We start from the raw sequence: 24774 nt of genomic DNA on the forward strand, positions 1-24774 counted from the left end.
AACTGGAAATAGAACTGCCGTATGACCCAGCAATACCACTTCTGGGCATACACACTGAGGAAACCAGATCTGAAAGAGACACATGCACCCCAATGTTCATCACAGCACTGTTTATAATAGCCAGGACATGGAAGCAACCTAGATGCCCATCAGCAGATGAATGGATAAGGAAGCTGTGGTACATATACACCATGGAATATTACTCAGCCATTAAAAAGAATTCATTTGAATCAGTTCTAATGAGATGGATGAAACTGGAGCCCATTATACAGAGTGAAGTAAGCCAGAAAGATAAAGACCATTACAGCATACTAACACATATATATGGAATTTAGAAAGATGGTAACGATAACCCTATATGCAAAACAGAAAAAGAGACACAGAAGTACAGAACAGACTTTTGAACTCTGTGGGAGAAGGTGAGGGTGGGATATTTCGAAAGAACAGCATGTATATTATCTACGGTGAAACAGATCACCAGCCCAGGTGGGATGCATGAGACAAGTGCTCGGGCCTGGTGCACTGGGAAGACCCAGAGGAATCGGGTGGAGAGGGAGGTGGGAGGGGGGATCGGGATGGGGAATACGTGTAACTCCATGGCTGATTCATGTCAATGTATGACAAAACCCACTGAAATATTGTGAAGTAATTAGCCTCCAACTAATAAAAAAAAGGAAAAGATCAGTTAAAAAAAAAAAAAGACCTCCTGAATACTGAGTCTCCTTCTGTGATTTTCTTTGAAAATACTATATTCCCTTGTCTCTGTTACTGCATTCAATTGCTGTTTGTAAAACAGGAGAAAAACAGATTGCTGGTTCAGAGTCAGTTAACCGTAAATCTCTGTGCCTCTGTGAGTGCGAGCATTCTTAACTCTGCCACCACTCTGTAAACCCCCAAACTTGGGTCAGTTACCAGCTTTCTTCAACTCTACTTCACTGCTAGGGAAAATGACCATTATGCTTATAAATGTTTTTTACCCTGGGAGAATAGAGGAGTGTAGTGGACTCTACCTTTGAGAAATTGAGGGACTGGGTGAAGAATATATGAGGAGAAAATGGTATGGTTTCTTCTTTGTGAATACCCATATTGTTGGGGCCCTGGGCAAGTTAACCCTGAATATGCCTCAATCATACTGATTATTTTGTCTTCTGTTCTTTACATTCTTTCTTCTTTTTTTAAATTTTTTTTGATGTGTACTACTTTTAAAGTCTTTCCTTAACTTTGTTACCGTATTGCTTCTGTTTTATGTTTTGTCTCTTTGACTACAAGGCATGTAGGATCTTCGTTTCCCAACAAGGGATTGAACCCATACCACCTGCATTGGAAGGCAAAATCCCAACCACTGGACCAGCAGGGAAGTCCTTCATATTGATTATATTGAACTAAAGTTACTAAAGAAACAGTCAGGGTGGGAAGCAGGAAGGAGGTTCAAGAGGGATGGGACATATATATATATACATATATATCTATGGCTGATTCATGTTGACATATGGCAGAAACCAACGAAATATTGTAAAGCAATTATCCTCCAATTAAAAATAAATAAATTTTTTAAAAATAAAAAGACCATTTAAAACCAGAAAGAAATAGTAAATTCAAAAGGAACTTTGACCCTCTTTTCTGTCTTCCTAGAAGCAGGGAAATAAATCTCTCCTATGAAAGATGTCCTCCTTGCACATGGAGATAGGAAGACACCCTTATCACCATAGGTAGGGAATTTGAGCCGAGAAGCCTGAATAAATAAAACCCTGTTAGTTCTTTAATTGATGACCCCAGGACAAGACTGTATAGATTCTTCACTAAATACATGAAGCCCAAGTTTCATCATCTTGTCCTTTCATCACAGATTTATTGTTTCCTTGTCTAAAAAGAATAAAAGTTGCCCGCTATGGTCACTTCTCAGGTCCCATTTCTGAGGTCACATTTCTAATAGTCTGTATGCACAAGCTATTAATAACATTCCTTTCTTTTTCTCCTCTTAATCTCTTTTGTGTCAATTTATTATAAGTCCAGACTCAAGAACTTAGGAAAGGTAGAGGGGAAATCCCCCCCTGGCAATATCTATATTAAAAAATTTAAATTATGAAATTATAATAATCTGATAAATTTAAGAAAGCTACCAAAGGGTGCCCTAGTTTGTCCTGAATTGATAGAAGATAGAAAGCAGAGGATTAAATGAAGTCTATAATTTTCGCAGGTTGTGCATTGGATGTTAGATTCTTCCAGTTTTATTTTACGTTCTAAGAAATAAGTGACTTATTGGTAACTTATAGACCTACAGCTCTCCAAACTAATTGCTTTCAAATTTCCCTGGGTTTTCTAACTCATGATAATGTGTTATAATATACCTACTATGCATTGTGATATATTTGCATTTTGTGTTTCATTTCCTGTTCCTTCTCCTATAATGAAGATAACACTCACCTCTCTCCTCAAATCATACTACCTGACTCTTCACTACCATTTGCTGAGAAATTAAGTTCATAAGAAATGAATTCCTTCATACTCCAGACTTTCTTATTCTCTTTATTAAAAAAGAAAAAAAATATATATATATGTCTATTTTTATTTTTGGCTGTCCTGGGTCTTCAGTGCTGCACAGGATTTTCCTAGTTGCTGCAAGCAGGGCCTACTATTCCTTGTGCTGCACAGGCTTCTCATTGCGGTGGTTTCTCTGGTTGTGGAGCGCGGGCTCTAGGATGTGTGGCTCAGTAGTTGTGGCTTCCTGGCTCTGGAGCACAGACTCAACACATGGACTTAGTTGCTGTGAGGCATATGGGATCTTCCCAGACCAGGGTTGGAACTGTCTCCTGCATTGACAGGCAGATTCTTTACCACTAACCCACGGGGGCAGCCTTCCTATTTCTTTAAATGTGTTCCATCGGGGCTCTTTCTCTCCTCCTCCCCTTCCTCATGATTCTTTTCTTTTTTATTTCCTCTCTCCTTTTTCTGCAGTCTCTGCCTCTTGAGTAGCAGACTGTAAACCACTCAAATCTTTTATTCTTCAGTGGAAACAGCTCTCAAATACAAACTTTCCCCTTGTTAATGCCTTATCTTGTTGTTTCACCGCTAAGTCATGTCTGACTCTTTTGCAACCCCATGGACTGTAGCCCACCTGACTCCTCTATCCATGGGCTATTCCAGGCAAGAATACTGGAGTGGGTTGCCATTTCCTTCTCGAGGGGATCTTCCTGACCCAGGGATCGAACCTGCGTCTCCTGCACTGGCAGGCGGATTCTTTACCACTGAGCCACCTGGGAAGCCTTAATGCCTTATGGTGCTCCCAAAATAGTAATTCATATATTCAATCTCTACACTCTTACCTCTTCAGCACACTATATTTCAAACCCTGTTTCCATGACCCCAATCTGCATTGCTATATATGTGTTAGTGATGTTTCAGTTTTTATTTTAAAGAGGTAAACTTACTTAAAATGATGCATTTGGCCATTTGATAAATAAATCCCTGTTGCTCACTCACCCAGTCATGTCTGACTCTTTGGACTGCACGCAAGCCAGGCTTCCCTGTCCTTAACCATCTCCCAGAGTTTGCTCAAACTCATGTCCATTGAGTCAATGATACTATCCAACCACCTCATCCTCTGTTGCCTCCTTTACCTCCTGCCTTCAGTCTTTCCCAGCAGGGTCTTTTCCCATGAGTCAGCTGTTCGCACCAGGTGCCCAAAGTATTGGAGCTTCAGCTTCAGCATGAGGCCTTCCAATGACTATTTTCAGGTTGGTTTACTTTAGGATTAACTGGTTTGATCTCCTTGCAATCCCAGGGACTCTCAAGAGTCTTCTCTAGCAACCAGTTCAAAAGCATCAATTCTTTGGTTCTCAGCCTTCTTTATGGTCCAACTCCCACACCCAGAAAAGCCTGACTACTGGAAAAGTCATAGCTTTGACTATACAGACCTTTGTTGGCAAACCAATGCCTCTGCCTTTAATATGCTGTCCAGGTTGATCATAGCTTTTCTTCCAAGGAGCAAGTGTCTTTTAATTTCATGCTTGCAGTCACCATCTGCAGTGATTTTGGAGCCCCGAAAAATAAAGTCTGTCATTGTTTCCATTGTTTCCCCATCTATTTGCCATGAAGTGGTGGACCGGATGCCATGATCTTAGTTTTTGAACGTTGAGTTTTAAGCCAGCTTTTTCACTCTCTTTCACTTTCATCAAGAGGCTCTTTAGCTCCTCTTTGCTTTCTGTCAAAAGGTGGTGTCACCTGCATATCTGAGGTTATTGACGTTTCTCCCAGCAATCTTGATTCCAGCTTCATCGAGCCCAGCATTTCTCATGATGTACCCTGCATATAAGTTAAATAAGCAGGATGACAATATTCAGCCTTGACATACTTCTTTCCCAATTTGGAACTGGGTGCTCCATGTCCGGTTCTAATTGTTGCTTCTTGACCTGCATGCAAATTTCTCAGAAAGCTGGTAAGGTGGTCTGATAGTCCCATCTCTTTAAGAATTTTCCAGAGTTTGTTGTCATCCACAGAGTCAAAGGCTTTCACATAATCAATGAAGCAAAAGTAGGTGCTTTTTTTTAAATTCCCTTGCTTCTTCAGTGAGGAAACAGATATTGACAATTTGACCTCTGGTTCCTCTGCCTTTTCTGAATCTAGCTTGTACCTCTGAAAGTTCTCAGTTTGTGTACTGTTGAAGCCTAGCTTGAAGGATATTGAGCATTACCTTGCTAGCATGTGAAATTAGCACAATTGTAAGGTAGTTTGAATATTCTTTGGGATTGGAATGAGAATTGACCTTTTCCAGTCTATGGCCACTGCTGAGGTTTCCAAAATTGCTGGCATGCTGAGTGCAGCATTTGAACAGCGTCATCTTTTAGGATTTCAAATAGCTCAGCTGGAATTCGATCATCTCCACTAGCTTTGTTCATAGTGATGCTTCCTAAGGCCTGCACACTTGACTTCACACTACAGGATGTCTAGTTCTAGGTGAGCGCTCATGCCACTGTGTCTGTCTGGATCATAAAGATCTTTTTTGTATAGTTCTTCTGCATATTCTTGCCACCTCTTCTTAATATCCTCTGCTTCTGTTACGTCCATACAGTTTCTGTCCTTCATCGTGCCCACCTTTGCATGAAATATTCCCTTGGTATCCCTAATTTTATTGAAGAGATCTCTAGTCTTTCCCATTCTATTGTTTTCCTCTCTGTCTTTGCATTGTTCACTTAAGAAGTCTTAAAAGATGTCTGGCTCTCCAAGAAAACCCTCTAATGTCTTGACTTCCATAGGGTGGTTCTTTTATGGCTCATTGAGCATCTGTGCATGTCTTCATAATCTGAATTGCTGGATTTGTTTCCTCTGCCCGCCTTGTAAGATCCCCGAGTGCACTGATCTAAGCCTTCTCTTTTCACTTTGCAACGTCTCCTGAACTACCTTTGTATACTCTTCGTTTTAACCACAAAGTAGAATTTGCTCTACAGTGATACTCTACAGTTGCACATTTGTAATGTAAATTTTCTCCTGAACTCCCAATTGTATACCCAGCTGCCCAGTATACAGCCATATCTTGACATTCCATGGATATTTTAGGTGACATTCCATGGAATTTTTAGACAGATCTAACAATAAATTCAGTACTGTGTGCCCTGTCTGTGACTTCACCTGTATTTCTGCTTCAGTTCATGGTGTTCTCACCAATTCATCCAGTCACTTGATTCATAAACATGGAAATCATCCTCACTGCCTCTACCTTTTTTCCCCCAATTTCTTTTAAATCGGAGGATAAATGCTTCACAATATTGAGCTGGTTTCAGCTGTAGAGCAGTGTGAATCAGCCATAAGCATACATATATCCCCTCTCTCCTGAACCTCCCTCCCGCCTCCCCCCAATCCCACCCCCTAGGTCATCACAGCATGCCGGGCCGGGCTCCCTGTGTTATACAGAATCTTCCCACTAGCTTTCTATTTTATGCAGAGTAATGTATAAATATCAGTGCTACTCTCTCAGTTCATCCCACCCTCTCCTTCCCCCGCTGTGTCTACAAGTCCATTCTCTGTATCTCGATTCCTGCCCTGCAAATGGGTTCATCAGTACCACCTTTTTAGATTTCTTATATATGCGTTAATATATGGTATCTCTTTTTCTCTTTCTGACTTACCTCATTCTGTATAATAGACTCTAGGTTCATCCACCTCACTAATGAGTGAGTGACTCACATTTGTTATGAGTCATTTGTCGTTAATCTGTCATTTCTCTTAAACTTTAGATTTGAGTAACACTGAATGATCTGTAATCCCAAGAACAGATGATTTATCCATCATCTGCTCTGTTTCACTGCCTTCTCATCTTCAAATTGCCAACCTGAAAAGTCACTTTCAGACCCTAATGGTGGCCCCAAATGTCATGTTTCTATGACCATTTCTCTTTGATCCCCTAGAATAACCGACAGAATTAACCACTCCCTCCTCTGCTAGTTTTTAATGGTGCTGTGCCATGCTAAGTCACTTTAGTAGTGTCCGACTCTTCATGACCCCATGGACTATAACCTCCAGGCTCCCCTGTCTGTGGAAATTCTCCAGACAAGAATACTGGAGTGGGTTGTGACTCCTTTCTCCAAAGGATCTTCCCGACCCAGGGATCACACCCATGTCTCCTGCAGCTCCCGCGTTGTAGGCGGATTCTTTACCGCTAAGCCCCCTGGGGAAGCCCTTTCTTAAGCTTACACACATCTATAATCGAATATATTATACTGCATGGGTTATGTCCGATGACACTATACTTATCCCTTAGTAGTCACACGCTCCTAATCACAAGTACTGTATTTTAGTCACCTGTGTATCTGGAGTGCCTCACATAGGATTCAGCGAATTCTCAATATTTGTTGAATAGAATTGACCTGAATTCTGCCTTAAGGTTGAAATCTGAAAGTAGCATTGAGGCTGCTTCCCAGAGAGGTCTAACATACTGAGACATTTGTATTTTTTGGATGCAGAGAGAACTCCCCGGTCACTATCGTCCTTGGATGGAAATTGCCAACAGACTTCCCCAGTTAATTGAGAACCATCAGCTTCGAGCTCAAGTAGATGAGGTATAACATCTTGTGTTCTCCCTGACCCTTTCTCACGACCCTGTTTTCATCCTCTCACCACTTTTCTTTCTCCACATTGTAGACATGGGTCAGCTGACCACTCACTGAAGGTGGTGACTTTATCCACAGAACTGAAACAATCTCACTCTTGGTGATGAGTGGAATAACACTTGCTTCTTGTATGATGTGTGTTTCCCTAAAATTTCCAGAGCATACACAGAACAATTCCTGGACTATATTATATTAAGCACTCAACAAATATTTGTTTTGTTTTTAAAGAAGGCAATCTGGTTGAGAATTGTCAGGAAATTGATGGATAAGTTGTATCTGGGTCAGGATAGGCATGGAATTCTCACATCAAGCCCCATGGTCAGGGTTCCCTGAGTTGGGAAGAGCCTCTGAAGAAGGGAATAGCTACCCACTCCCAGTTTTCTTGCCTAGAGAATTATATGGACAGAGAAGCCTGTCAGGGTACAGTCCAAGGGGTCTCAAAGAGTCAGATACAACTGAGTGACTAACACTTTCACTTTCACTCATAGACAATTAACAATGTTATCATAGTTTCCGGTTAACAGCAAAGAGACTTAACCATACACATACATGTGTTCATTCCCAAACTCCCCTTCCATCCAGGTGGCAGATTCAAATAAAGAATTACTATACAACCCAGCAATCACATTACTAAATATTTACCCAAGTAAACTGAAATTTTGTGTTCATGGAAAAGCAGATGTGTAAGTGATTATCTAAACCAGAAACCACCAAGATGTCCCTCAACAGGGGAATTTTATTTGTTTATTTTTTAACAGGGGAATTTTAAACTGAGTACAAAGGCCTGAACATTTGTGTGGTTCCCAAATTCATGCATTGAAATCCTCATCCCCAATGTGATAGTGTTAGGAGGCGGAGCCTTTGGAGGTGATTAGTCAGAGATCTGCTGAGAAACAGACTTTTTTTTTTCTATCTATATAGGAAGAGACTTATTAGGAGGGATTGGCACACATGATTACTGAGGCTGAGAGGTCCCACAGTCTGCCACCTGCAAGTTGGAGGAGGCCCAGGAAAGCTGAGAACCCAGGGAGCCAATGGTGCAAGTTCCAGTCTGAATCTGAAGATCTAAGAACTAGGAGTGCTAATGCTACGGGTCAGGGGAAGTGGCTGTCCCAGCTTAAACAGAGCAATGCCTCCCTTTCTCCATTTTGTTCTTTTCAGGCCCTACACAGGGCAGTGATTCCACCTGAGCTGGTGAGGTGAGTTCCTTACTCAGTCCCCACATCTCTTCCAGAACCTCTTCCAGAATCTCTCAGAGACACACCCCAAAATGTTTACCAGCCATCTGGGCTTCTCTTAGCCTAGTCAAACTGACACCTCAAATCAACCAACACCTAAGGTAATTGAGTCATGAGAGAAGAAGGGGATAGTTATAAATGGGATGAGTGCCCTTATCAAAGTGACCCCAGGGCTCTATGACACTCTGTTGTTGTCATGGGAAGATACAGCAAGAAGACAGCAAGACAGTTCTCAATAGAACCCCATCGTGCCGGCACCCTGGTCTTGGACTGCCAGCTTCCAAAACCAAAATAATTAAATTTCCATTGTTCATAAGCCCTCTAGCCTGTGGTACTTTGTTACAACAGTCTGGAAGACACTGAGTTGTCTTCATATGAAGGAATGCTATTCAGTGGCAAAAATGAATAAGCTATTGGTTTATTCAACAATATGGATAAACTCTATGTACATTTTGCTAAATGAAACTTGTCAGAATCGAAAGGCTACATATCCCGATTCCATTCATGTGACATTGCAGAGAAGGTGAACCCTATAAGGACAGAACACAGGTCAATGGTGATGAGAGACTGAAGAGAAAGGATTACTAAAGGGGGATTTTAGGATAACATAACTGGAGTCTATGGTATTCTGGTGGTGGATACGTGATTCTATGCATTTGTGAAACCCATAGAATTGTACATCACATAGTGAAGGGTCCGCAAATTTTAAAATATTAACCAGAATGTTGGGAGATGCTGGAATGGAATGCAGACAATCACACCTAGGTGAATCTAGCTGTCCTACAGATGCATGACATCACTTTAGGAAAGAGGGTAGGGAAAGGGAGATGACCTAGGTTACTCAGAAAAGTGATGCTGTGACTGGTGCTGGGTTAAAAAAGAACCATTTGTAATCACTGCGCTCAAGCTGGTGAATTTGTTTTGCAAAGCAGTACAGTTGAACAATTCTGAAACCATTGTGTGTGTGTGTGTACACACACTAGGCTGAGCAAATAAATAAATGAATTGTGGGTGATATTTCACTGTCAGAGAGGCAAGTTATAACAAGGCAGGAAAATAAGATCAACCTGTGACACCAGGTTAGAGCTGGAGACATCTGATATGTTTAGCATTTTAGCATCATTTATGTGGGTTCTTTGGAGAAGGAAATGGCAACACACTCTCATATTGTTGTCTGGAGAATCCCACGGACAGAGGAACCTGGCAGGCTACAGTCCATGGGGTCACACGAGTCGGACATGACTTAGTGACTAAACCATCACCACCATGTGGGTTCTTTTCCACTAGCGCTACCTGGGATGCCCTTATATACACGTACATGCACACTGATACATAGATGGACAAATAAATTTATGTGGATAAACAGTGTATATAATAGGTGTATGGGCTTGCCAGGTAGCTCAGTGGTAAAGAATCTGCCTGCCAAGCAGGAGATGTGAGTTCTATGCCTAGGTAAGGAAATACCCTGGAGAAGGAAATGGCAGCCTACTTCAGTATTCTTGCCTGGGAAATCCCATTGACAAAGGAGCTTGGCGGGCTGTAGTCCATGGGGTTGCAAGAGGGCTGGACATGGCTTAGGGACTAAACAGCAGCGGCAGCATAACAGGCGTACACACACACATCCTGCTCCTTACTCATCCAGCCGTGTCAGATTCTCTGTGACCACGTGGACTGTAGCCCGCAAGACTCCTCTGTCCAATGGATTCTCTAGGTAAGAATATTGTAGTGGATTCCCATGCCCTCCTCCAGGGGATCTTCCCGACCCAGGGATCGAACTCAGGTCTCTTGCATTGCAGGCGGATTCTTTACCCCTGACCCACCAGGGCATACCCCCACCCCCCATACACATGCACTATTTCCTAACTTGGCCCACTGTGAGGATCTAGAAACAGTGGCATTCCGCTAGCAAAGAGCAAACCCAGTGCCCATTTATTTGAACTCTTTTCCAATCAACGGAAGTAGGGCTCCTTGGAGAAAGAGTTGATTATAAATCCTGAGCTAGGAAAAAATAGAAGGTGACCCCAGAACATCTTGGAACTTTATTCCCTTACCTTGAGGCTGCATGGTAGGTAGCCAGTAGCCACTCATGGCCACTGAGCCCTTGAAATATGACTGGGGACAAATTAACATGTCAGATATCCACTGGATTTTGAAGACTTACTATAAAAGGAGAGTGTAAAATATCTCGATATTTTTAATGTTGATCGTGTGTTAACATTTTGCATATATTAATCTCGATAAAATGTTATTAAAACCAATTCCACTTCAGTGTTTTCTTTTTATCTTTCCTATTTTTAAAATGTGGTTGATAGAATGTAAAATGACACATATGGCTTTCAGATTTTCATCTGGCAGAGAGGACTTTATAGTGCAGGGCAGTGGCCAGCAGAACTGAACTATAACCCTGGCTCAGTACCTCCTGGCTCTGTGACCTTGGGCAAATATCTTACCCTTGCTGATCCTCAGTTATGGCCTGTGAGTCTTGGGAGAAGATGGGATACCAACCTGAGTGAGACGCTTTTAGCATCAAGGCTTGGACATTTTAGTAACTTCCTTAGAATAAATACTGAATAAATAACTCTGGTTGTAATTTTCAGGCTGGTTCTTGTTAAAATGCAATATCTCAGTGGTCCTCCCAACCCCGCCTTTCCCCTCTTCCCTCCCTTCCTCGCCCACACCCCCCTAACGCACAGAACTTTCAAGATTGTATCTCAGTCAATTTTTAGGACAAAATGTGGAATCTGGTACAAAGAGGAAGACAGGGAAAGGCTGTCCATAGAGGACCGCATAGGAAGGAGTCCCATCCCGGAGGCAGAAGCTTCTACGAGGGCGATAGGACCCCTGGTCCCATCCCACTCCTCTCTCAAAGAGATACATGCCATTATCACGGCCGCCCTTCTGGCACTTGGGACCCCAGAGAGGTGCGCCTGGAAGGACCTAGATCAGACTGTGTCTAGAACTGGGGGCAGGATGGCGGAGATGGGGGTTGGGGGGAGGAAACCCAGCCGGGATGTGCAGGGAAATTAGAGCTCAGAGGTGTCATCTGAAGCAGCCAGGGCTATCCTGAACTAAACTGAGAAACTGGTACTATTTGCAGAAGCAGGGCTGTCAGGAATAAAATATTTGTGCACAGGGTGTTGCTTTCAATAGCAACTGTGGCCTCCACACTTCCCTATGACTCATCTTGAGGAGGAAGCCGGTGGAGAAGTGAAAAGACCCACCCAGGGTCACCGGGAGAGTTCGGACAAGGACTGAACAGCCTTTGGGCTCCCCACAACCACCCCCTCGTAGGGAATTTGTTGGGTGGATTCCTAATTCCGTTGGACTTCGTTTACCTTTTCACCTAGGAATTATACTGAGAGAGTCACGCCCGCAGCAGGTGGGCTGATACTGAAGTTCAGTGGTACCCATTAAGCAGAAGGTGTTTGATAAGGCAGGATTGTAAAAGTCGCCCTGGGAGACTCCCTGTTTGATACATGATATCAGTCTTGGGACTACCTTATTCTGTTAATATAACACTCCAATCAAGTTGCCACTTCAATAATGGTGACCAGTGTCCAGACACTACCATGGGGACAATTTGGGGGCTTGCATGGGATGTAGGTATTGGCATTTCATGAACAATATCATGTGAAAGACCTCTCTTACTGCAGTGTCCTGAGATTAGGGCAGAAATGAGTGTGTGAGGATTGCCTTAACTGAAACATAACCCACCAGTTACACCCAAAGGACCCTTCAAGCCACAAAACTCCCATGGCCATTACACCCCCACAACTGGTAACCTCCGGACATTTCTCCTGAACAGATGCCGCTCTTGAACTGCCAGTTCCTCACAGGTTACCGAGAGTGGCGCCTGGCACGCCTCGTCCTGAGCTTTATCACCATGGGGTATGTCTGGCAGGATGGGGAGACGCAGCCCAAAGAGGTAGGGACAAAGGAACTCCTGTCTTCTCATCTGGCAGGTTCTCTGTCCCTGAAGAACACTGTCTACACTGTTTTCCTGGAAAATGGCTCCTTTCACGGTCTTCTTTTGGGTTTGAGATGAAGGAAGCACAAAGGCTTCCCGGGTGGGTCAGTGGTAAAGAATCTGCCTGCAATACAGGAGAGATGAGTTCAATCCCTGGGTCGGGAGGATCTCCTGGAGAAGGAAATGGCAACCCACTCCAGTATTTTTGCCTGAGAAAGCCCATGAACAGAGGAGGCTGGGGGCCTATAGTCCGTGGGGGTCTCAAAGAGTCAGACATGACTTAACTATTACCCAGCAGCAGCAGTAAAATGAAGTGCAAAAGGCCCATTTAAATGAAAGACCATTTCTCCCCACCTGGCCAGGAAGTTAATTTTCTTTAGCACTGGGAGCCCTTTCATTTGTTTTTGAATTGTTTTTCTTTTCTTCTTTCTGACCCGCACTTTCTTCTAGAAATGTTAAACTGGTGCATTTGAAGGCAAGTCATAAGATATCATGAAACCCTGAATGACCCGTTTTACAGCATTTTGTGCTCTTCCTCACATCAGTAACCACAGCATTCACAGTCTCATACGCTTATAGCAATGCTGTACCCATTTTACAGACAGTCAAGGACTACAGAAGTTAAATTTCTGGCCCAAGGCTAGGTAGCAAGTTTGTGGAAAATCCAGGGTCACAACCCAGACCTTCTGATTTCACTAATGCAGCCTTCATTCCCCAGAGACACACATTACCGTTTATAACACTGTGCTTATTTTTTTTTTTTGATGTTGCTTGTTATCTACCAAATGCTGGTCTGTCTCTTAACATTTCATGCAAATCTCTTCTGACTCCTTGCATAACTTTTTACGGTTTCGACCTGAACCTCAGAACATGAAGTCTTTGAGCTTCACTTACCACAGTATAAATTACTATTCGTTTCACTTTTTTATAAATGGACCTTTTACAGAAATCAGGATGTTATCCTTGTTTTGCTTCTGCAAGCTTGAGTGAGCAACCTGTTCTTACTTTGTTTGCCTGGGTTTATTCTACAATTTGTCTATCAAGTAAATAGAGGAGACTCCCAGTGATGAAAGCAAGGCTAAGTGAGATAAGAAATGGGAAGGAAGCAGAGAGCTACTGTGGACTGTTTAAATGTCAGGGCATCTAACTTTAAAGAGTCATGTGTCTGATGTGGAAAAGTTTGAAGTCTAGGCACACATGATGGAACATCCCAATGGATTTTTCCTCCTCTTTCTGTTCTCCAGACCAGCATCCTCGCTTGGGGAAGGGATGAAGTAGGTGACAAGGGAGGGAGACACCAGCTTCCGGTGTGTCTGTGACCTTCCAGATCACCACTGAGCTCCCTACACCCATTCCCACACACCACCTCAAACCATCTCTACTTTCCCTGTATTTCCTCCTTTAACTTTTCTACTGTGGAGACACCTCATTCCTGCACTGCCCTCCTCATCCCCTGCCTCCCAAGGGAAGCTGGCCTTAGGCTTAAATTTGAAAACTATTATTGTTGAGTCGCTGCCACATCTGACTCTCTGTGACCCCATGGACTGCAGCACCCCAGGCTTCTCTGTCCTTCACCATCTCCAGGAGTTTGCTCAAGCTCATGTCCATTGTGTTGGTGATGCCATCCAACCGTCTGGTCTTCTGTCCCTCCCCTCTCATCCTGCCCTCCACCTTTCCCAGAATCAGGGTCTTTTCCAGTGAGTCAGCTCTTCACATCAGGTGGCCAAAGGACTGGAACTTCGGCTTTAGCATCAGTCCTTCCAATGAATATTCAGGACTGATTTCCTTTAGGATGGACTGGTTGGATCTCCTTGCAGTCCAAGGGACTCTAAAGAGTCTTCTCCAGCACCACAGTTTGAAAGCATCTTCAGTGCTCAGCCTTCTTTCTGGTCCAACTTTCATACCCATATATGACTACTGAAAAACCATAACTTTGACTATATGGACCTTTGTTTCAGATTTTTAATACGCTGTCTAGCCTTGTCATAGCTTTCCTTCCAAGGAGCAAATGTCTTTTTAATTTTGTGGCTGAAGCCACTGCAGTGATTTTGGAGCCCAAGAAAAGAAAATCTGTCACTGCTTCCACTTTTTCCCCATCTATTTGCCATGAAGTGATGGAACCAGATGTCATGATCTTAGTTTTATGAATGCTAAGTTTTAAGCCAGCTCTCTTTCATCCTCATCAAGAGGCTCTTTAGCTCCTCTGCACTTTCTGTGAATAGATATTTTTACATTAAGGGGGAAGGAAGTTGGAAGTGGGAGAAAGGAGGCATAAGAATATTCTTTTCAATCTATTTAGCCTTGTTGATGGTTAGAGTCCCCCACTCCCATCCCCATGGGTCCTGGTAATTTTTCTGGATATTTGGACAAAGAGGGTTCTTTAGAGAGGTCCTCAGATTACTCAGGGATTGAATGGGGACTGTCCTAAGGTGACTTACTTGAAGTTGTTATTGGGTGTGATGAAATATTCTAGTCTTCCCATCTGTCTCCCTGAGAAAAGGACAAACACACACATATATACACAAACACATACACATATTTGTTCCTAAAACTAAGACTATGCAGAAAACACTTGTATGCAGGTATCTACATTATCTGTCTGGATATATATAGGAGATATATATATATATATATATATATGTATATATATATATATACATATATACACACACACACACAGAGGGATATTTTCTCACAGCTCATCAACTCAGTCCCCACTTATGCCTCAACATTTGTTCATACTCTTAATTGTACAATTTTTAGAGATTATTTTATACTATATATGTACATGCATGGTCCAATTTTGTACTTTTCACATATATTTCAGACCATACTCATAAATAATATATCCACTAGGTTGTTAAAGAATAAATATGAGAGTGAGGTGTGTATTATATTTATATTAATTATATGGATATGTGTTAATTAATTATATATATTAATTACATGGATTAATTATATGATTACTCATATGAGTGAGTGACTGAAGTCACTCAGTCGTGTCCGACTCTCTGCGACCCCATGGACTGTAGCCCACCAGGCTCCTCCATCCATGGAATTTTCTAGGCAAGAGTACTGGAGTGGGTTGCCATTTCCTTCTCCAGGGGATCTTCCCGACCCAGGGATTGGACCCGGGTCTCCCACATCGCGGGCAGGCGCTTTACCATCTGAGCCACCAGGGAACCCCACTCATATAATTCCATTTTTATTCTCAGGTTATTTCTTTACCACATGATTTTTAGGAATAAAAAACCAATTGACATAGTTGCTCAGTCATGTCCAACTCTTTGAGACCGCATGAGCTGGGGCTCTGTCAGGCTCCTCTGTCCAGGGGATGCTCCGGGCAAGGATACTGGAGTGAGTTGTCATGCCCTCCTCCAGGGGATCTTCCTGACCCAGGGATCGAACCCACATCTCTTATGCCTCCTGCATTGGCAGGCAGGCTCTTTACCCCTAGCACCACCTGGGAAGCTCACACACTACTGATACTATGTATAAAACAGATAACAAATGAGAACCTACTCTATAGCACAGGGAATTCTACTCAGTGCTCTATGGTGACCTAAATGGGGAGGAAATCCAACAAAGAGGGGATATACATATACGTGTATCTGGTTCAATTTTCCACACTAACTACACAGGAACTAATTACACAGAAGCTAACACAGCATTGAAAAACAAATATATGCCAATAATAAAAAAAAGACAAGATTGCTTCCTCCATTGCATTCTTTCTATAATGTGCTAACTGTCTGCATTTATCCGCAAGATTCTGCCAAGAAACCTTGCCCTGCCCTTTGTCGAGGTCTCCAGGAACCTGGGGCTCCCTCCTATCCTCGTTCACTCGGACTTGGTGCTGGCCAACTGGGCTACTAGGAACCCAGGAGGGTAAGACCAGGAGAGGGTGCTTGGGATCTGAACAAATGAAAACTGGGTAAGGGAGAGGTTTGTGATTTCTCTTGTTACAGGAAAAGTCCAAACTTTGTCAGCTCTTTTGGTTGAGAGATGCTCATATTTATTACCTGGGGCCTTCCCTGGTGGCTCAGATAGTAAAGAATCTGCCTGCAATGTGGGAGACCCAGGTTCGATCCCTGAGTCCGGAAGATCCCCTGGAGAAGGAAATGGCACTCCACTTCAGTATTCTAACCTAGGAAATTTTATAAACAGAGGGGCCTGGCAGGCTACCATCCATGTGGTTGCAAAGAGCCGGACACGACTGAGCAACTAACACACTTGTGGTGTCAAAGAAAGGGTGAACTTAAACCCAAGTTCAAAATTCACAGTTCACAGGAGTTTCCTCTCAACCCACTCTGAACATGCGGGGACAGGTTGTTACAAAGATATGAAAGGAACAAGATAAATTGTCTGGATGGCCACAGGCTCAGTGTTTTGGGTCTGATATGTACGTTGAGACTTGGCTCACTCTTTGTTACACCAAGACCTGTAGGGAAGAAAACATTGCCCTTCTTCACATCTAGGCTCCTTGGCTAGTCTAATCATCAAACTGACTTAAGGCAGATGAACAGAGGGGGCTTCCCAGATGGTGCTGGTGGTAAGGAACCTGCCTGCCCGTGCAGGAGATGTAAGGGATGGGAATTCAGTCCCCTGGGTCGGGAAGATCCCCTGGAGGAGGGCATGGCAACCCACTCCAGTATTCTTGCCTGGAGAATCCCGTGGACAGAGGAGCCTGGTCGGCTATGGTCCATAGGGTTACAAAGAGAGAGACACGCCTGAAGCAACTTAGCACTCATGCACGCACAGATGAACAGAAGAAAAACAAATTTAATTTTGTATATGTTGGAACTCCATAAAAATATGAAGCTGAAGATGTGACTGAAGCAGGCAGCTTTTATAACTTCTAGACAAGGAAACAGTACATTTGTAAAAACTTGACAAGACACTGGGGTTTGGGCTTGGGGTAGCTAATTAGGGGAGAGGTAGCAAGGTTTGTTTGTACAAGCTCCTCAGCCCCACATTCCTGTCTCTGGTGATAAGACTCTTTCTCTACCGCCTGGCACAGAGAGGACGTCCTTCACATGGAAGATTTATTTCCTACTTTCAGGGGCACAAAGAGGTCAGGGTGTCCTTTTGGCAACTGCTGTTTCTCAAGTACCTTTAATTCAAAATAATCCATCAAAGTGATATATTTGGGATGATGTATTCTGCTGCCCTCAGGCCCATAGCCTAGTAACAGCCCCTGACATCTAAACTGTGTGTGTGTCTGAAGGTTCATTTGCTCACAGATGCACATGCCTTGTGTACACATGACCCTGGATGGCATATCAAGTTTGCAAACTGATTTGTTCCTTTCTTTTCTTTTTCTTCTGTCAATCACTGAAATTGGACTAGACCCCTGGAAATCAGGTAAGCTATCAGAAATCCTTCACTCACTTTAGTTCAGTTCAGCCGCTCAGTTGTATCTGACCCTTTGTGACCCCATACTCACTTTAGGATTCTCGCTAACTGTAAAAATTTACAATAAAATAAACATACAAAAAAGAAAGCATCCCATATTGCATGTATAATATATAATTTATAGAAATGCATGAAAAAAAAAAAGACTAGAAGAACATATGTTTCAAATCAACAGCCCCAAAGTTAACAGTAGTTGTCTCTGCTATGTGTAAATTAAGGAATTAATTTTCTTTGCTATATTTTCCAATTTGTACATTAAAAAAAAGTAAAAGCCAATGCAATAAGAGCAAACAAATAAACCACTCCTCACCAAAGCTTCACCAGTTCTCTAATTCTCTGTGATTTTTTTTCAAGTCTAATGCTCTAGTGGTAAAGAACCCGCCTCCAATGCAGTAATTCAGGAGAAGTAAGAGACGTGGGTTTGATCCCTGGGCCAGGAAGATCCCCTGGAGGAGCGCATGTCAACCCACTCCAGTACTCTTGCCTGGAGAAACCCACAGACAGAGGAGACTGGTGGGCTACAGTCCATGGGGTTGCACAGAGTTGAACACAACTGAATTGACAGCACACACATGCACGCAAAATCTGAAAAAGATCTCTGGTCTCACCATAACTTCTATGAAAGGACACAGGGCAGGCTGTGGCTGCTACAGCTACAGAATCCCTTTGAAATATTACAGAGACTGGAGCTGGCGGGGCAAATCTGGTTGAGATGTTTTTAGACTCCTCTTTCACTAGAGAGCACAGTTAACCTCTAAGTTGGCATTGCCTCTCTAATCAACAAACCTCAGCTCAATAAGGGGTTCAGCATAAAAGCTTTGGCTCGGAAGATGGAGAGATGAAGGGTGAAGACCCCATTTTGCACAGAAATGTGACTCTGCTGAAATTATGGGAGTCCCTGACTTACTTTTCTTTTGTGTTTTTCATTTCTTCTTGTTTTTAAAATGTTAGAGGCAGAGGTGATTTATGGAATGAAGTTTGCATGCTTCATAGACTGGATTCAGCTCTGGGGTATTTGAATCCATGTGATAACAGGTCATTTAAGAATGATCCTCTATTACAGTCTTCAGCTTTCATTACTATAATAGAGAATTTGGTAGGGGATGGGGGGAGAAACTGATTAGAGAGAGTCCCAGCCTGAGTTATGAAACGGCTCCAGTGACTAAGCAACTGGATGAACTTGGGGAAGTGACTTTGCTTCTTTGGGCTATATTTTTCTGTCTGTAGAAAAGGGGCGTGGAGTTAGCCATGGCCTGGGCCTTCCAGGTGGCTCAGATGGTAAAGAATCTGCCTGCAGTGTGGGAGACTCAGGTTCAGTTCAGTCCCTGGGTTGGGAAGATCCCCTGGAGAAGGGCACGGCTACCTAATCCAGTATTCTTGCCTGGGAAATCCCATGGACAGTGGAGCCCAGCAGGCCACAGTTCATAGAGTCCTGAAGATTCAGACATGACAGAGCAACTATCATCTTATGCTCCCTGTAGCTCTATGACTCTGTGTTCCTAACAGGAAGGGTGTGTGAAGAATCAACCCTACTTGTCCACCCGTGCTGTAGTGGTTTCCTGAGGTTGGAGTGGTGGTCTGGGACCATCAAGGCTGTACCAGACTTTGGGAGTTCAGCTTAGGTGCACTTGGGCTGGAGCAGATGTGTCCCTTTCCTTCCTGTATGCTGCTGAAGAGATGTTTGTCCTAGGCTGCCCTGCGGAGATGAGTAGCTTGGCCGCTGGTTCCACCTTGGACTAGCAGTTACCTGACTGGAGGCCACCCCTGGGCCCTGCATACTCACCGTGCCCAAACCTCTCTAACCACGTGGTCATCTCTCCCTCCCAAGGAACTTGGATACCATTGTCTCATTCCCTGGGGGAGAAAGCCTGCGTGGTTTTATACTGGTGACTGTTTTGGTGGAGAAAGCAGCCGTGCCTGGGATTAAGGTATCTTTCCACCCAAAGCACTTTTTTTTTTTTTTCTCCTAAATGAGAAATCTGTGAGCTTTCTTTCCCACCCACACCCTTTCTCTACAGTGACAGAATCAGTATAGACTCCTGTTTTGGTTAGTTAAGCAAAGAGATTGACGTTCTAGCTCCCATTCCTCAACTACCACAAAGCTTAGAATTGACCATTTGCCCACGGTCAAAACAGAGACGTATTGTTCTAGGCAATGGGAGATCTGGGGGAATAAGAAAGACATTGCTCTGGCTTCCAACTGAGGCTCAGGATCCAGTGGGGGAAGGTGGGTTGATATCGGGTATAACGAGGAAAAGAGTGCTGAGTTTCATGGAAAGACATCTAAAATCTAATTCAGACTCAACAGGTTGGGCAAAACTTCCCATGGGAAATGACAGGTCTGAAAGCTAATCCCTGAGTAATGTAGACAGAGAGACAGAGATAGAGAGACAGAGTCTGATCTCTGGCAGGAGGAGATGCCATACAAAGGCTCTGAGTTCAAATGAACCCTCCTTGAGAACCAACGAAGACCCCCTGTGTAGCACAGGGAACTCTACTCAGTCTTATGTGGCTGCCTGGATGGGAGGGGAGTTTGAGGGGTTAATAGATACACGTGTATGTATGGTTGAATCCCTTTGCTGTCCACCTGAAACCATCACAACATTGTTAATTAGCTATACCTTCAACAGAAAATGAAAAGTTAAAAAAAAAAACTAGCTAAACTAAAAATGTATCATCCTTGAAGTCACCTAGCCCTTGGGGGTTGTAAACTTGTATCCCTTTAAGGCTCAGGCAGGTCCCAGGAAGGTCAGGTGTCCACAGAGCATCCATGTCTTGCCTAGAGATATTGGAGTTAGATTTCTGTCCTTCCTCACCACCTTCCCTGATAAGCATATTTTGGGTGGCTTCCGTATCTAGAGTGGGGTTATTGGGCTACCAGATTGGGCTACTGCTCCTTCCTTCACTCTGAAACTATGTGGTCACTTTACTCCTCATCCGTGTGTTTATTATGGAAACAGGATCAGATACTGGTAAGGGGTTCAGATAAAGTGGAGGCTGCTAATGACAGGACTCTGGAACTGAGCGGTCCACAGATTCTGATTTTCCATCAGACAAGAGTTGAGGAGTGAAGGTGTCCTGATTCAAGACATAGAAGTAGGAAGGATGCTCATGTGTGATAACTCCAGAAGAAGGAAGGAGGGAAATGAGGGAGGGAGGCCCCTGAGAGGGACAAGAAGGAGCAGCCAGGGGAAAGATCCAGAAAGACCTAACCAGGTCCATCCAGCAGTTGACCAGAGAGACTGTCCTCTCAGGAGGACCTCACGGCCAATCTGGTTGAGGACCACTCCCCGGGGGAGCCTCGCCACGCGGTCCAGCAGGCAGAGGGCTGCCCTTCCTGGACTCCCCACCTCAGTGGACCGTAAGTGAATGCTCGTGCACTGAGGGACTGAATCTCGTCTCCAGGCCCTGGTTCAGGCCGTGAACGCCATCTTGCAGCCCAGCCCACACTCCTTGCTTCAAGCCTTGCAGCAACTGAGGGTCTCCATCCAGGACATCACCGGAGCCTTGGGACAAATGCACGGTACATGCGCCTGATGCCTGAGGGCTCTCCTGGTGGGGAAAAGGGCCTGAAGGCTGGGAAGCATCCAGGGGATGGTGCTGCTGTGTTAGCCTGGATTTAAGGTAACTGCCTTTCAGACTGTTGGAAAATGACCTCTCAGTTGGCAGGGATATTTCTGTGCTTTTGGACTCCTTTCCATTTGCTTGCAATTAGGCTGATTTCCTATCTTGGGCGGTCACGTTTCTGTGCATTGAGGTCTCACGTGAAGCTTGGGAAAAGGGGAGGGGCACATATATGGCTTATACCTGCTTTAACCAGCAATGACCCTGGTCCCAGAGAACATGACTGACCTTGGCTTCTTCAGTTCTCCTTTTCTGTGGCCAGCGAAGGGATAGGTTATCCCAGGAGTGGTCACTTAAAGGTCACACCCTTCGCCAACTGGTTAAACATTATTCTGGTGATCACATCACTCGGTAATTTCTTGGCAGCTATTTAACTTCCTCTCTCAGGAGAAACTCCAAAATTAAAATGGAAGAGGGTGTGATCTTTTTAATAAAGGAAAAACAACTGAGTATCCGTTCCTTCTGCAAAACAAAATCGATTCTAGTAAAAGAGAGTGTTTATAGGAAATGGAGCAGGAGGGAGGGAGATGGAAACCAGATGTAGCTCAGTTTTAGCTTTTCATTAAAAGGATAGATTGTCCTCACAGACTCTGCGAAATTCATCTGATTACATACTCTTTTCATTCAAAGGTCTCTTTTTACATGTCAGAATCACATCTCCCCATTTCTCCGAATTTTAATTTTAAAGGCCTCCCGATCACATCAGTAGGTCTCTTGCCAAACCAGCTCTCCCAGCTTAGTGAGATGGATTTCAGTTTTGCCAGGGTGCCCTCAGTGTATTACTCAGGATGTCGGGACAACTAGCGAAGCATCGCAGGTGCCCAGATCATATGAATGAACTGGAGTGAGTGGTTCGGAAGGTCATGGGAGGCCCTCCAGCCTGTCACGGGTATGTCCCGGCAAGGTGGCCTTAGCCCTGTCTGGCTCTCTCACGTTTCCCTAGTTCTCATTCTCAAAGTCACTTCTACAGCCTGGGCCAACTTTTAGCTTTCTTCATCACCCTCTGCAGGAGGTCTGATGGCCTGGGAAGGTGATGGGATGATTTCTCTTGGGTCACCCCAAGGCAAATTTGCCTACACAGACATCCTATGCAGGTGTCTACTATAAAAAGTGACTACTAGTCACTGCAGTGAGAGACATCATGGTCTCAGCCTGCAACTTCCAAAAGCAACCCCAACAGCATCTTCCACCCTCTACACTCCTTAAACATGTGGCCTGGATTCTCCTCTCCTCAAGGGGTGAAGCCTGTGTGATGTATGTGGGCTTGTGACATGCCTGTGACCAGTAGAACTCAGCAGAAGTGACACGGCATGACTTCCCAGGCACGGTTAGAAAACATGATGCATCTGTCACGGTGTGCACTGAGTCATGATGAAAAAAAAGTCCACTGGAGTCACCGGGGCATTGAAGAGGATGTCAGACCACACAGAGAGGCCAAGTGTACCCCATTGGGCACTTGGCACAGGGGTGAATAAGCCCCTGGGAGAGTCTTAAGTTCCCACTGCCCAGGCACCTTCAGCTCCATCTCCTCGGCTGAGGACCCAAGCACTGTGAAGCAGATAGCCATCTCTGCTGGGTCTGGCCCTGATTCCTGCCCTGCAGGGCCGTGCACACAGTACAATGGTTATTCTATGCCACTGAGTCTGAGTGATTTGTTACTTAACCATGGTAACCAGAAAAGTGATATCATAAAAATGATCGATAATAGAAAGTGCAAGGTGTAAGGAATCACATGAATGTTTTAGTCATTGGTTGAATTTCTTTTGTAGTTGAATTTCGTCTGCCTGATAAGTAGAGCTCAGCTTCACTGCTTTCCTCCCCCAAAGGGAGCTTTCCAAGATTCCTTTTTTTTCTGAGCTCAGCTTTAGCACAAGTTGCTTCTTCCTTTTCTCCACAAAGTCCTCTTTTCCAGGAATTTTCTGGCCTGGAGTCACGCCTGAAGCAGTGCCCAAGGCAGGGGAGGAGGCAGGGCCGAGGCAGAGCCTCTTTGCTCCAGAGCTGCAGTTGGCATATGAGAACCGTCCGCGGTGACTTTTATCAGCAGTCTCCTTCCAACGCACACAGGGTTTTCCCTTCACAGTTTTACCCAGTTCTCACTGCTGACTGGAAATCAAACCCAGACAGTCCTATTTCCATATCCTGACTCTCCCCAAGACAGAAGTCCATCACCACGTCACACACATGGACCTTCACACTGCACACTCGCAGGACCCAGGTTCAGCTCTCCTGTTCTGGTGGTGAACAAGCAAATCAACCAGGTCAGAGCTTTGGGCTCCATTGGAAGGCTAAACTATGCTCTGATTTCCAGGCTTCCAAAATATGAGTAAGTCTGGATTTCAAGCCCGTGTGGTTATTAACGGCCCTTGTTCTCCGAGTTTAACTCTCAGAAAAGCTGAGGGATAATTATTCTCTCTGAAAAGCCGTGGAAACTGTTGCCTTGTATTTTCTTCTGACACAACACCACTTCCAGCTTACCCTTTGTCAACTGCAAATTGGCACTTACCAAGAGCATTGCCAGCAAGTAAACAATAAAGGCATTTGCCATCTGCCTCCACGGAGATTGAACCCCATGCTGCTATAGCTGTTGACCTTCAACAACCCCCGAGGGAGTTCAGCGTGGAGTGAGGCACTCTGTGCTCCTGGGAATCCGGTGGGACAGATCTTTAGATAGTTGGATGTTTTTAGGAACAGATTTTATGATCTAAATCCTTGTGTCTCCTCATATCTAGAGAAACTCTAAATCCCTTCGTGATGACATCAGATCCTCATGACTAACAAAAACCTTTCGTAAAATGGGTGCTTCATGGCCTTGAATTCCCCCTTCACCAAAACCTTATATATTGACTTTCCCCCACTGCCGCTTTGGAGCAGCCTCTCAGGTATCTGAAGTGCTGCTTCCCCAGCTGCATTCCTCACTTTGCCCCAAATAAAACTTAACTCACAACTCTCTAGTTGTACATTTTTTTTTAGTCCACACCTTAGTAGATGTAGGGATTGTTCTTTGATTAGTGATGAGGGGGTCAAAATGTTTGCCTCTGACAGTTTGGTACGTGTGAATGCCCTTCACATTACTGATTACTTCTGATTACTTCATTTAGTTCTGTCTAAGATATTTTCCTTCTTAACTTCCGAATTTATTTTTTAAGTTTTTATACTTTAAAATTTTTCTTAATTTTTAAATTAGAGGATAATTGCTTTAGAGTGTGTTATGTTGGTCTCTGCTGTACAACACCACCAATCATTCATAATTATTTATATATAGATATGGGCTTCCCCGCTGGCTTAGCTGTAGAGAATCCATCTGCAATGCAGGAGATGTGGGTTCAAACCCTGGGTCAGAAAGATTCCCTGGAGGAGGAAATGGTAGCCCACTCCAGTATTCTTGCCTGGCTAATCCCACAGCTACAGTCCATGGGGTTGCAGAAGA

General features: G+C 44.0%; 1 protein-coding gene and 1 long non-coding RNA gene across 6 annotated transcripts in view; one reads left to right on the forward strand and one right to left on the reverse strand.

Annotated features, from left to right (window-relative positions):
* IDO2 (indoleamine 2,3-dioxygenase 2) overlaps positions 1–24774 on the forward strand; it is a 65471-nt gene that overhangs the window by 16774 nt on the left and 23923 nt on the right. The window contains exons 2-7 of one of the 5 annotated variants that reach the window (XM_043893865.1): positions 6957–7052; positions 12147–12266; positions 16078–16196; positions 17658–17672; positions 19552–19651; positions 21129–21246. In XM_043893865.1, the coding sequence (XP_043749800.1) occupies positions 6957–7052; positions 12147–12266; positions 16078–16196; positions 17658–17672; positions 19552–19651; positions 21129–21246 (568 nt within the window). The remainder of the gene's footprint in view (positions 1–6956; positions 7053–12146; positions 12267–16077; positions 16197–17657; positions 17673–19551; positions 19652–21128; positions 21247–24774) is intronic. The other 4 variants (XM_043893866.1, XM_043893868.1, XM_043893867.1 and 1 more) reach the window with 4 other exon arrangements.
* Positions 1–24774, reverse strand: part of LOC122688056 — a 34360-nt gene that overhangs the window by 4264 nt on the left and 5322 nt on the right. The window lies entirely within an intron of this gene.

This window comes from Cervus elaphus, chromosome 32, assembly GCF_910594005.1.
Source record: "Cervus elaphus chromosome 32, mCerEla1.1, whole genome shotgun sequence".
Taxonomy (NCBI): domain Eukaryota; kingdom Metazoa; phylum Chordata; class Mammalia; order Artiodactyla; family Cervidae; genus Cervus; species Cervus elaphus.